At 43.3% G+C, this 10,966-nt stretch overlaps 1 protein-coding gene across 1 annotated transcript in view; it reads right to left on the bottom strand.

The window, feature by feature from the left end:
- Positions 1 to 9,354, bottom strand: part of LOC107266550 (T-box transcription factor TBX20) — a gene marked incomplete in the record, with an annotated part of 14,048 nt that extends 4,694 nt beyond the window's left edge. Inside the window, 5 exon segments of the mRNA XM_015737166.2 lie at positions 620 to 696; positions 795 to 956; positions 3,423 to 3,696; positions 6,867 to 7,239; positions 8,999 to 9,354. Of these exon segments, the coding sequence (XP_015592652.1) occupies positions 620 to 696; positions 795 to 956; positions 3,423 to 3,696; positions 6,867 to 7,239; positions 8,999 to 9,167 (1,055 nt within the window).
- Between the last annotated feature and the right edge of the window lie 1,612 nt (positions 9,355 to 10,966).

The raw sequence follows: 10,966 nt of genomic DNA, 5'->3' as shown, positions 1-10,966 counted from the left end.
TATCACCTCGCGACTTTAAACAGCTCTGCCGCGCTTTCCTATTGATATTTTTCATTTTTCCTTTCGCCAAGCTTATTTTTGTCACTGATAAAGTACTTTGGTGATCTTGGGCGGGTTCGGTGTTTTCTGGTTATACTGGTTACAGGGTTGCGTCACTTGTGCTAATTTGAATTTCGCGCGGTTACTATCGTTACTACGAATTTATCGACACGCTGAACTGTTATGACAATTTAACTTTCGCACCTACTACACCAATGAATATACTAGGACCGGTACTAGACATCTCGCATCGCATTGCTACGAATCACATACCAAATTGTAATTCATTATCACGCTAGCAATAAGTGTTATGACGATGTGTCTTTTTACAAATCATAGCAATAGACATCCACTTGATATTTTCAACGATCCATACCCCATTATGCCAAATAATTTATTTAATGGCGTCATTCGACCGCCATTATGGTATCGTTGCTTCAATGAACTTCATCAATATCATTATATGTATATATATATATATATATATAATGACACATATATTATGTTTCCAGTTATCGTTAAGATGATTGAATTTCCTTTCAAGGGCCCATAAAGGTTTTATACAAAATTGACAACATACCTATCAAAGTCCGTGAGTCTTGACGAATCCCGAAAACCCTTGGCGAAGGGATTACTGTCGATCTTCAACTTAGTTATCTAGGAATCAAACAAAATCTAACATCAAGCACAGTTCCTTAATCGGCATCCAACTTGCTGATAGAACGTAAACATTACGTAATCCGTAGTCTACTCACCAATTGATTTTGATATGCCGTCACGGCTGTGAAAATGGCTTCGGGAAAGATAAACGTCTTGTGCTCCTCCTTGTGAAGATCCGTGATTGGCTCGTTGCTCTCGTTACGACACCTGACCAGGTGTATCCTCGGCTGATATCGATGCATCGAATTTAGAACAATCTGAAAAAAAAACAAAAAACTATAAAAAATATCGCATGATCCAAATACATAATGATACATTGATTCCGCGAAATTTCATCCTCGGGACATAGGAAGTACGTTGGCTTCATTTGATCGTTAATATATATATATACAAATATAATACGTTATATTCGCGACGTATTTATAATGCTCTAAAGACATTAATAGCCACGCGCGTCAATAATAGGCTGGTTTATTGGCCACTCAGGTAAACATAAGATGAGACACACGAAGAAGCTGGCTCGTTAGCGCATTTTCCTAGAAAGAATGACGAGTCCATACGGCAGGGACTTATATTATCGCTAATATGAAATATGAAGGCGGCTGCGGACTGTTTAAATTTAACGGCTGCAGGTGGCCCGTGCGCTTCCTTCGGAAAACGAGCCGCTTCAACTCATCAGATAAAAAGTCACGTGTATGCGTGTATGTGTATGTATATATATATATATATATATATATATATATATATATATATATATATATATATATATATATATATATATATATATATATATATATATATATATATATATATATATATATATATAGTGAGAGAGAGGTGTACCAGTCTAATCGAGAGCGACGTCTTTACTGGTTATCTACGTCACTCATGTAAAACAATCATGTAAGTCACTCGTGATACTGTTATTGGTGAGTTTTATTAATGCCGAGCCCACCTTTTCCCATTATTCGTGAAAACGAAAGACGGGAACTTTTCTTTTCGACGGTTTATGGAAATTTTGGTTTTACGATCCTAAATACGTTAATACGGCCTGCCACGAGAGTCAACAAAAACACAGAATTGATCAGTGCCTACTTTTTGGGACCAGTTTAAAATTTTAACGGGAACTCAGTATGCTTCCGTCTTGGAGCTATTTTGACGATTCGTGGAACACGCCTATGGGCGGACTTATTGTCTAAACTTTATTTTTAAAAATTAATAACAGTTAATATACGAGTGCCGTTTTTTTTTATACGACAAGTACGAGTACGTGCGTTCAGAAAACAATGGATGTTACGAATATTGAAAAAAAAAAATATATTACTTTGAGATTTTTAAGAGGTTGCTGTGATATCTGAATTCTGAACTGTATCGAGTATAAAACCAAAAATTCTATAATTTTTTTTTCCCCATAATTCATCGATATTCAAACTAAGACGATTGTGTACCTAATAAAAAAAAAGGTCAAACAAAACTTTTCTCGTAACAGCAAAGTTTCCTATCCGAATGGATAGCAATAAAGTAAGCTCCCGGAAAGCGTTCCAATTAGCCAGACCCCATTACCCCCATACAATATTATCATCGACTAAGAGGCGCGTACGGTGCTAGCGATGAAAATCAGCCATAAATCGTACGCGGGGACGAGTAGAAAAATTTGTGCGGGTTGCATCGAAGTGGTTCTGTGCCAATGGAAAAAAAATCCCATGGTAAATCGTTAGCACGTTAATTAAACAGCTGCACTCGTAATTGAGCGAGACCTCAGGATCGCAGCAAGGTGTCCGGCGCCAATTCATTGATTATAATGTATGTTAAATTCACCGTTTCGTAAGATAACCACGTTGGTCGCTATACGTACAGGATGCATCAAGAATCATTATAACCGCTCGGGTATATCCAGCACTAACAACTAGACGGAGCACCGACATCAGTCTCCGTAACCACATCCAATATGGGTCCGGTAGCCATCCGCTACCCATCACCAAAACGAAAGCGCAGCCTTCAACGAAAAATACCAAGGTATCCCCGGTTCCAGCGCAGAGACGAGCACCTTTGAAGAGGCATGTAGTAGCAGCTCACAGGCGGGGGTCTTATAATATCGCGTCATACGAAACGATGAAATAGTGGCCGTAGCGAAGGAATGTTCCCTACCACTTGAGTCTTTCGACTTGAGTCTCTCTGAGTGGCGTTCCTCGGCCACGGGAGTACCTAAAGGAGATGACCAAGGAAGAGAGAGCCTTTCGTCCTTCGCTCTCTCGCTGTCTGCATATCTCGGCGTCTCTCTTTCACCGGTACGACTATACGTATACATATATTCACCCAGCACACTTGTTCACTCACTCACTCGCTACTTTTCTCCTTCGCGCACGTCAACCCGGGGACACTGAAGTCCCGAGGTGGCGCAGGGGGCAGCACTAGAGCCCTCATAGCCGGGCGTGGGCTACCCATGATCATCATGACAAAAGCTCCGGGCAAACATTCATTCAATTTATTAGCTTATGAGCATGCGCGTAGTCTAACCACCTACGATATACCCAGCGTCCACCTATAATGCCGAAACATTATGGCTCCTACGACCTCCGTGGAGTATCTCACCCACGGGGACGCTCGAGTCGCTTCCACTGCAGACACCTTTGTACAGTCTCTTATACTCGAATACCCAATCTTCCTTCTCCGTAGTTTCTCACCGGACTCCCTTCGAGACCGGCAAGTACGAATTCCCTTACCTGACCGTGTTTGTCCATGTCGTTGTTGGTCAGCTTGACCTTCTCGAAGGAGACGACCTGCTTGCGCAACTGTTCGCCGGTGAACGGCGAGTCCGGATGTACGTAGAGTCTGGCCGGTGCCGGTGGATCGGCTTTCCCAGCCACCAGCCAGGAACTCCTGTGATAGGCGTATCTGTACCTCTTGTTGTCCACCGGCACAATGTCCATGAGCACCGCGTAGCGACCCTCGGTCCTGAGTCCGCTGAAGGAGACTCGACAGGTAGGAAACATGCGTCTGTCAACAGACCAATGAGGACCAAAAATAGTTCAATAAATCGAAACAGAAGTAAACAGCTTTGAACATGGCCAGTAACACAGCTGACGATAAGAAAAAAAAAGGTTCAAGTAATAAAAAGACTGTCTGGTGGTCGACAGTCTTGATTTCTAGGTTAGGCATGGGATGCAGAGACTAACGAGCTGCGGACGTCCGCCCGTATGTCCGGGTGTCTGTAATCCGCGAAATCGTACAGTGACGTCAGATCCGCGTAAAAATGGTGTTTGCGAAAAAAACTTATCCAAAGGCAAAAACAACCCCACGAGGACGCAATGTCGTCATACTCAGACACGTAAAAGACGCCTGCCTACCAGGAAGGGACACTCGATAATTCCTCGAGTTCTATTACTCGCACTGATCTTCCTGATGGTGATTCTAATACTAGCTGCAACAGCACGGAACTCCACGTACTACCAGGTTTTCTTAGCCAGTCTACTCTGCGGGTTCGTCGGCCTCGTCCTCCTCCGGTGCTAACCGGCGCTCCGGCAATCCTATGAATTTTTCCCTTTGTGCTCGAAGGATCAAAGGACCAACGATCACGATACTGTCAATCATGAAATAAAAGCTCTACGTGTCTCGGCCGCGTACAATGTCTATACCGCAGGGACACTTGTACACAAAAGGTATAGAATACAAGATACCACGTCACCATTCCACCCCCTTAATTCTACTAGACACAGCGTCGATTTCTCACACCCCATAAATTTCTAACGACCCCTTATAAACGCATTGGGCAATTTAAAAATTAAAAAGAAAAATATATATATATATATATATTACGTTAACAAAGAATAAACCACTTGATCTCGTGTAACCCTGTCAATTAGTCCAAACCAAACAAGACCCCATGCCAGTGGTTAACGAGCCTATAATCGCGTAGGAGCTACCCCGGAGCGAGCGAGGAAACAACCCCTAGCCAAGAAGCGACAGAGAGAGACAGATTCAGCCTCCGGGCTAAATCGCCCGAGAGTAAATGGACTTTGTATACGGACGTATACATACAGTGACCATGATACGAGGGAGTACAGGGAGGAACTGGCGTAGACCATGATCGAGTTCGGAGTAGCCAGAGAGCAGCGAAGCTCGAGAGAGAAGGGTCGAACAAATGGATTACGGAAGCGCTGGATATTATACCGATCTAAGTAACCATCTGAGTTACTTAACTGTTTGTCGAGCTAACGACTTCACAACGTTGCCAGGTGGTGTCGCTATTATAATTATACGTGCGTATCGTATATTAGCCCTCGAGAAAGTGTGTGCGTGTGCGTAATATAGATTGCCGCCACGCTGATGAAGGGTTCGCGTGACGAGTCCTGGATCCACTGTATCCTGTCTATCCTGACCTGGCTCGTCCACACTTTCACAGTTTTATATAATATACACTCGACAAAGAACATGGGAGAACGAGGATGTTCACGTGGATGAGAAGTTGGACGAAATTTCTATAGGCAGAAGTCGAGTTCGCTCATGGACGGTCGAATTATCATTTAGTTTTTTTTACTAGGGAATTTTTTTTTTTTTTTTTTTCCCACTACACCCTGACGATTCACCTCCCCCTCCCTATTTCGTCAGGGTACCATATACCGCAAATTGATTCGGAAGCGATTCGAATTCCCCATCCCTTCAATTCCCTTGACTACTTCATGTAGGATATGTTACATATTATAACTGTGGGGTGACGATATTATGGGGTCGTCAGTTGGCAGAAATTGGATATGTTGTTGCTGCTCTACGCTGGTGCACTGACCCTTGAGGTTTGGCTGATATGTAAAATATTGAAAGGGAACAATTTTTAGTGTATTGAAAAGAGAGGGAGATAGGGTAGTTGGGCAAGTGAGAGAGAGAGAGAGAGAGAGAGAGAGAGAGAGCGATGCCGTCGACTATCGAAACGTGGGAAAGATTGAAACGGGTCCTTTAAAAGAAAAAAGAAAAAAAAAGAAAGAAAGGGTCCCGGCACCCCGTGGTCACAGTACAATTCCACCTGATTGGTCCGAATCCGTATTGTCAAACTCAGGACTGACACTTTTTCTTGAACGGATCTGTATATGTTCCCTAACGATGTCTTTTCGTTAGACATTAACCGTACGCCGATTTATTGCTGTTATTAATTTTGATTTAAATACAGTGAAAATCGTTTGTCCCGCGCGAGGTACGTAGGCATCTGTAATATATGGTAAAGAATTTTATACGCCACCCGAGAGTTCTATTATTCGTTATATTATTATGCGGGAAAGGATTGTCAGATAGTATTACCGGTGTAATTACTCGGTAACGAGTTTTCGTGTAAACGATAAAATTACACGATAAATTCACTGAACGTATTTCACGTCGTGCGTAACCACTTATGATTTTATATTCGTCCAATATCGTAGCGCGGGTAATAATGATACTCTGAAGTCCTAAATACGCGTTTTTCTTTTTTTTTTTTTTTTTGGGAGAATTTACTTTTTTTTTTTCTTTCATTACAAAAGACAGATACGTCTAGCGCCTTTGAAACGTTTTAAGATCCTCGAACGGGAACATCTCGTAACTTGGACTTGGTCACGCATCACGAAAGGTGCAGCTGCTTATTAGCATACTTATAAAGAATAGACGGAGGGTCTGATCGCGAGGAAAGACCAAACAGCCTCTTCACGGATGTGTCGATCATTTTACGTTTTCAACAAATGGACGAGGGAGTCCACGTCGAATTTATGTATCACAAAATTCACTTCCAATAGGAGGGGTGTATAATGTTCTTTTTGACATATACATACATGGATACGTCTCGTTAAATATTAGAAAGGAAAATTTCTAATGCAGAATTTTGTAGTCTGATAATGGCTATTCGTGATACTGGGTAATGTTAAAAAAAAAAATAAAAAAAAAAAAGAATAAACGTAATGGGAACAAAGGAGGTCGACCTTGAGAATCAAATTAATCCATGGAATATTAATAATCAATCAGCATTAGATTGTCAACGCAGTTCGTGAATTTTACAATCATTCCAATGATCGTGACGTATTGAGCTGTTATTAGGTTACGTTTCGTCGTGATTACTTTTGTTGCTATGGGAAATAATATGAGAATTTGATAAATGATTATTAATATACGTGTAATATATATGTATATGGGGAAACGTATTTACTGACCTTCCGGTTTTAGTAATTATCATCTCCGTTCCAAGGTCATTGAATTTATCCCATAGCTCTTTTGTCTCCAAGTGACACTCGACGTCCCTCAACTCATCCGAATTGCAACTTGTCCTTCTGCGATGTTTTCTCTCCGTATCGGCACTCCCTGCGCATTTCCGCGAGGTATGCTCCTCCGTGATGCTGATCGGCCCTTCCTCCACGCTACTACATTCTTCCACGTCAACGTCGACCTCTTCCTCTTCGTCGTTCGTCGATTTCTCAGCTTCCTCGCTCTCGGCTTCGCCGATACCTTCCTCTTCGTCTTCCTCGAGGACTTCCTCGGTCACGACTGTCGCTGTCGTCACTATTTCCACCGGCGACGTGGACATACCTTTAGGTTGAAAAAAAAGTCATGGAGGAAAAAAGACGCAATCTAATTATAACCCAATTTCTAGAAAACCGTCTTGAAGGATTAGAAAATTCTCAGAGATCAGACTGACAGTTTTCAGGTAAGGCTAAAAGAATGGTTTCATAATGATTTTGAAAGATTTCGAAAGTTATAACTTCTCCAGCCTTCATTGAATTTCTATAAATATGGAATTATTTGTTCTTTTTCGTGTCGCGTCGGTTATGAATAACTATATCAATACTCAGCTTCAATGTATCAGTGCTATTGGCTTCGTTTAGTCTCTCCGCCATTTTGTGGCTGTAAATACGTAGATCATGAGAATTATGTTCTCGTTCTATTACCAGGACAATGCGTAGAGATTTCCTCTGTTAAAATCGCATTTTACCTCTTCACTGAAAAATCCATACAGATCCTTACAAGAGGATACGAGAAATCTTTAATTTCTTATGAACAGCTCGTAAGTGTATTTATATAATTAAAAATATTCTTTATCAGCGAGTATTCAAAGTTTCGCGGGTATCAAGAATTCAGTGTAACAGCAGCAGCGTTCCGTCGGTAATTTGTTAAAACTTTTACTCTGTTTCCTAGCTGTTACACTCTACAGACATAAGGGTAACGAAAGAGATCCCTGTGTAAAATCGTATTCGAATAACTGTATACAGGGCACGGGCGAAAATGGACTTCTTTGAGCGAAGAACATCAATCTCTTAATTTGACTTTTTCTTATGGCGTCCCTCTTGGTTTCTCGTAAGTGACAAGGATACGAAACGAGTGGCAGTTGGCTGTCGCGACAATCTACCGGGAGACGTGACGGTAAACGTTCTGAGACAACGTGTGGAATAGGCTTGAGGAATTAAGGGAGTCCTGACAGAGGATGTTGCGACGCGCCCTTTTTCCACTTTCCGTGAGGGACGAAGAGAAAGCCGGGTCCCTTGAATTTTCACTTTTCTCAAGCACGGTCTCGACCCTGCTTTAAAATTTCAAAACTTCTCCGACGCTATATTACTTCCAGCGAGAGAAAATTAGTCGCGCGCTCAACCGATTTGGGAACTCGAAATGTGGCCACGATTAATCTTTCAAGAATGAGGTAGGTACGGCTATTATATTAAAATTAGTGAATGATGATCTGGGAGGTTGTTGGATATTTTGAGGTTATTACTTGCGGCGTACCTTTGTTCTTAGGATTCATAATTAGTAGAAGGCTTGTGATTTTACGTATCTCCTTTATACGATTAGAAGACTCTTCGAATTATTCAAATATGCTACGCCAATGCTATTGCGTCTTACATTGTATTGGTACTTTAATTTCTACGGTTAACCTGACTGCACTTCTTAATATTTCGCAGGGATTCAATATTTCCACCCAAGAATCCACGTAACCCCAAGGCGATACAATGTAGTATACTCGTGTCGGGATGGTATCCCTGTGGTTTTCGTAAATCTGACAAAACCGCGAACCGGGACAATCCTCAGGAGCTAACCGCGAACGAATACCAACGCACAGCCGGTAGGTTGGTAGTTTTGATCTTGATTCACCGCAAGAAGAGTTTCAACACTCGATCCGGGCCGGTTTCAGTTTCGGGGACTCCGGTTACGGGAGTTAAAACATATTCCAAAGGACGACGCAAGAGAGATGCGGGTAACCCGGGTCTTACACTGTCTCAATTTTTTCTATTTTCTTTCTTATGTCTCAAAGCGATTTCGAGTAGGAGATAAGACTGGTTTCAGGAAGGAAACTCACGGTGGTCGTGAGGAGCGTTGACGAACGCTTTACTAGCGCATTCCAAGGTGTTGCCTGGCGTGTTTCCGAGAGCCTGCAGGTGGTAATGTCCGAAGGACGGACCCCTGGGCGCCATGATGGCCGCGATGCTGAAGTCCGTGGCTTTACCCCTTTCCCCCTTGGTAGGCATCCTCTTACGAAGGCGACACACTCAATCTTCACTCCTCACTGTCCACTAACAGTCTTGCACAGAAGCACAGAGAGATTCTGCCAAGTAGCAACACTCAAAGACCGAACCGCGCACCAGTTCTCAAAACGACCTTACCACGTCTGCGCTGCTCGACTTCCCGAACTCCACTGACCTCCTACTCCTCCGCCAGATGAGCCGCCCCACCACCATAACCGGATTCCAGAGATAAGAGCGTGCGCGCGCAGCTAGATTCAAACTCGGCCCATTACAGGCGGAGCGTCCAAGTCCCACTTGGAGTGGTTAAAGCCGTTACGGTTCCATAGGTACTCAGTAGGGGCGTGGCGTATTAACCATTTGGATATCAACTCCCTGTCGTTCGAGTTATCCCCTATGTCTGGCTGGCACCTACCCCAGCCAATTCCCCCACCATCAGCTCTTCCTGCCAGCGTCGAAAGAGATCGATCGTGCTGGCTACCAAGCTGGCTGGATGGCTGGCGACGTGTTTGTTCTGCCCAGGAGTCGTGCGACCTACGAGTAGGCGCTAATAAAGGTATTCCAGGAGGATATTCGACCTACGATACCGGCTCGGGTTTTAGTTCAGATAGTACATCTACATGTTGCCTCCTGAGATCAGAATATACAGGGTGGTACCCAATTCTAAGGTTATGAACGTCCGACAAAGTTAGTCGCGGCTCCGCGCATATATACGAATATCAAAATGGAGTGCGTTAAGACCGGTAGTAGAGATCGATGGTAGCGCCTCTTCTTTCTTCTCTTTATTCCTGCTCACTCGAGAAGCGCGAACGTGATTTACCACGTGTATTTAGGAAGTTAGTCCCTCTATCCCCTGACGCTATTATCATTATAATTTCAAAGCCGTGTCAAAATATCAGGGCCCACCTTCCGAATTCTATTTGACACGCCGGGTGCTCCCGTGCTCCGGCATAAAAGAGAAGGGCCCATATATAAAATATTAAAACCGGCAGCCCTACTCTTTCGCAGGTAGCCCCGAGCTCGTAAACCCGGCCACAGAATAAACTGGGCCTTATGTTTGATTTGCCTTTTAACCATCCTAGGGCGGTTACTGATTTCATCCCCTTGAATACTGGCCCAGTGTCAACTTTCGTTGATACATTTTCACGACAGTCACCCCATAATCAGGGGGTACCTAACCACACTGTGATACATCAACGACCGACCTCTCGAGTCTAAAATTTTAAAAAGGTAAGAAAAAAAATTTTGCCCCCCCGTTAAAAAAACCGCAAAATCATCCGCACAAATGACCACCTCTTTTTTTTTTGTAATCTACAAAAAATCAAAAATTTCAAGACAAGTGTACCACCAACGAATATTCGGGACATGCAAATCGCGATGCGACCTCCTCTTGGAGAACGGTCCCACCCGTGACTGTGGGTGGGACTGCGAGGGGGAGAAAGTCATTCATCATCCACAAGAAGAGGGGCCCGTTACGAGAACTACAAGGAGTGGATATATAAGGCCCAACTATACACTATAAGGTGGGGGCCCACCCACGCGGAACGCTCGAGATCGGTGGCTACCCTAACACCAATACATAACCGCTACCGTCCACCCAATACAAACCTATATACCCATAGCCACAAGCTACCATTTCGTCCTGTTCAACCCTCGTACACCCTCATTCACTCGGGCAACCCTCTCGAGCACAAGTACATTACCGAACGTTTCAACAAAAGAGGCCCTGATGGAAATATAAAGCAAAGTGCCAAATTTGATGGCCCGATGACTCTTCATAATAAATTCCATAACTTCCTCCCTCT

The sequence above is a fragment of the Cephus cinctus genome, unplaced genomic scaffold, assembly GCF_000341935.2.
Source record: "Cephus cinctus unplaced genomic scaffold, Ccin1 Ccin1_scaffold0325, whole genome shotgun sequence".
In the NCBI taxonomy this organism is placed as follows: Eukaryota; Metazoa; Arthropoda; class Insecta; order Hymenoptera; family Cephidae; genus Cephus; species Cephus cinctus.
This window is presented reverse-complemented; position numbering and strand designations above follow the sequence as displayed.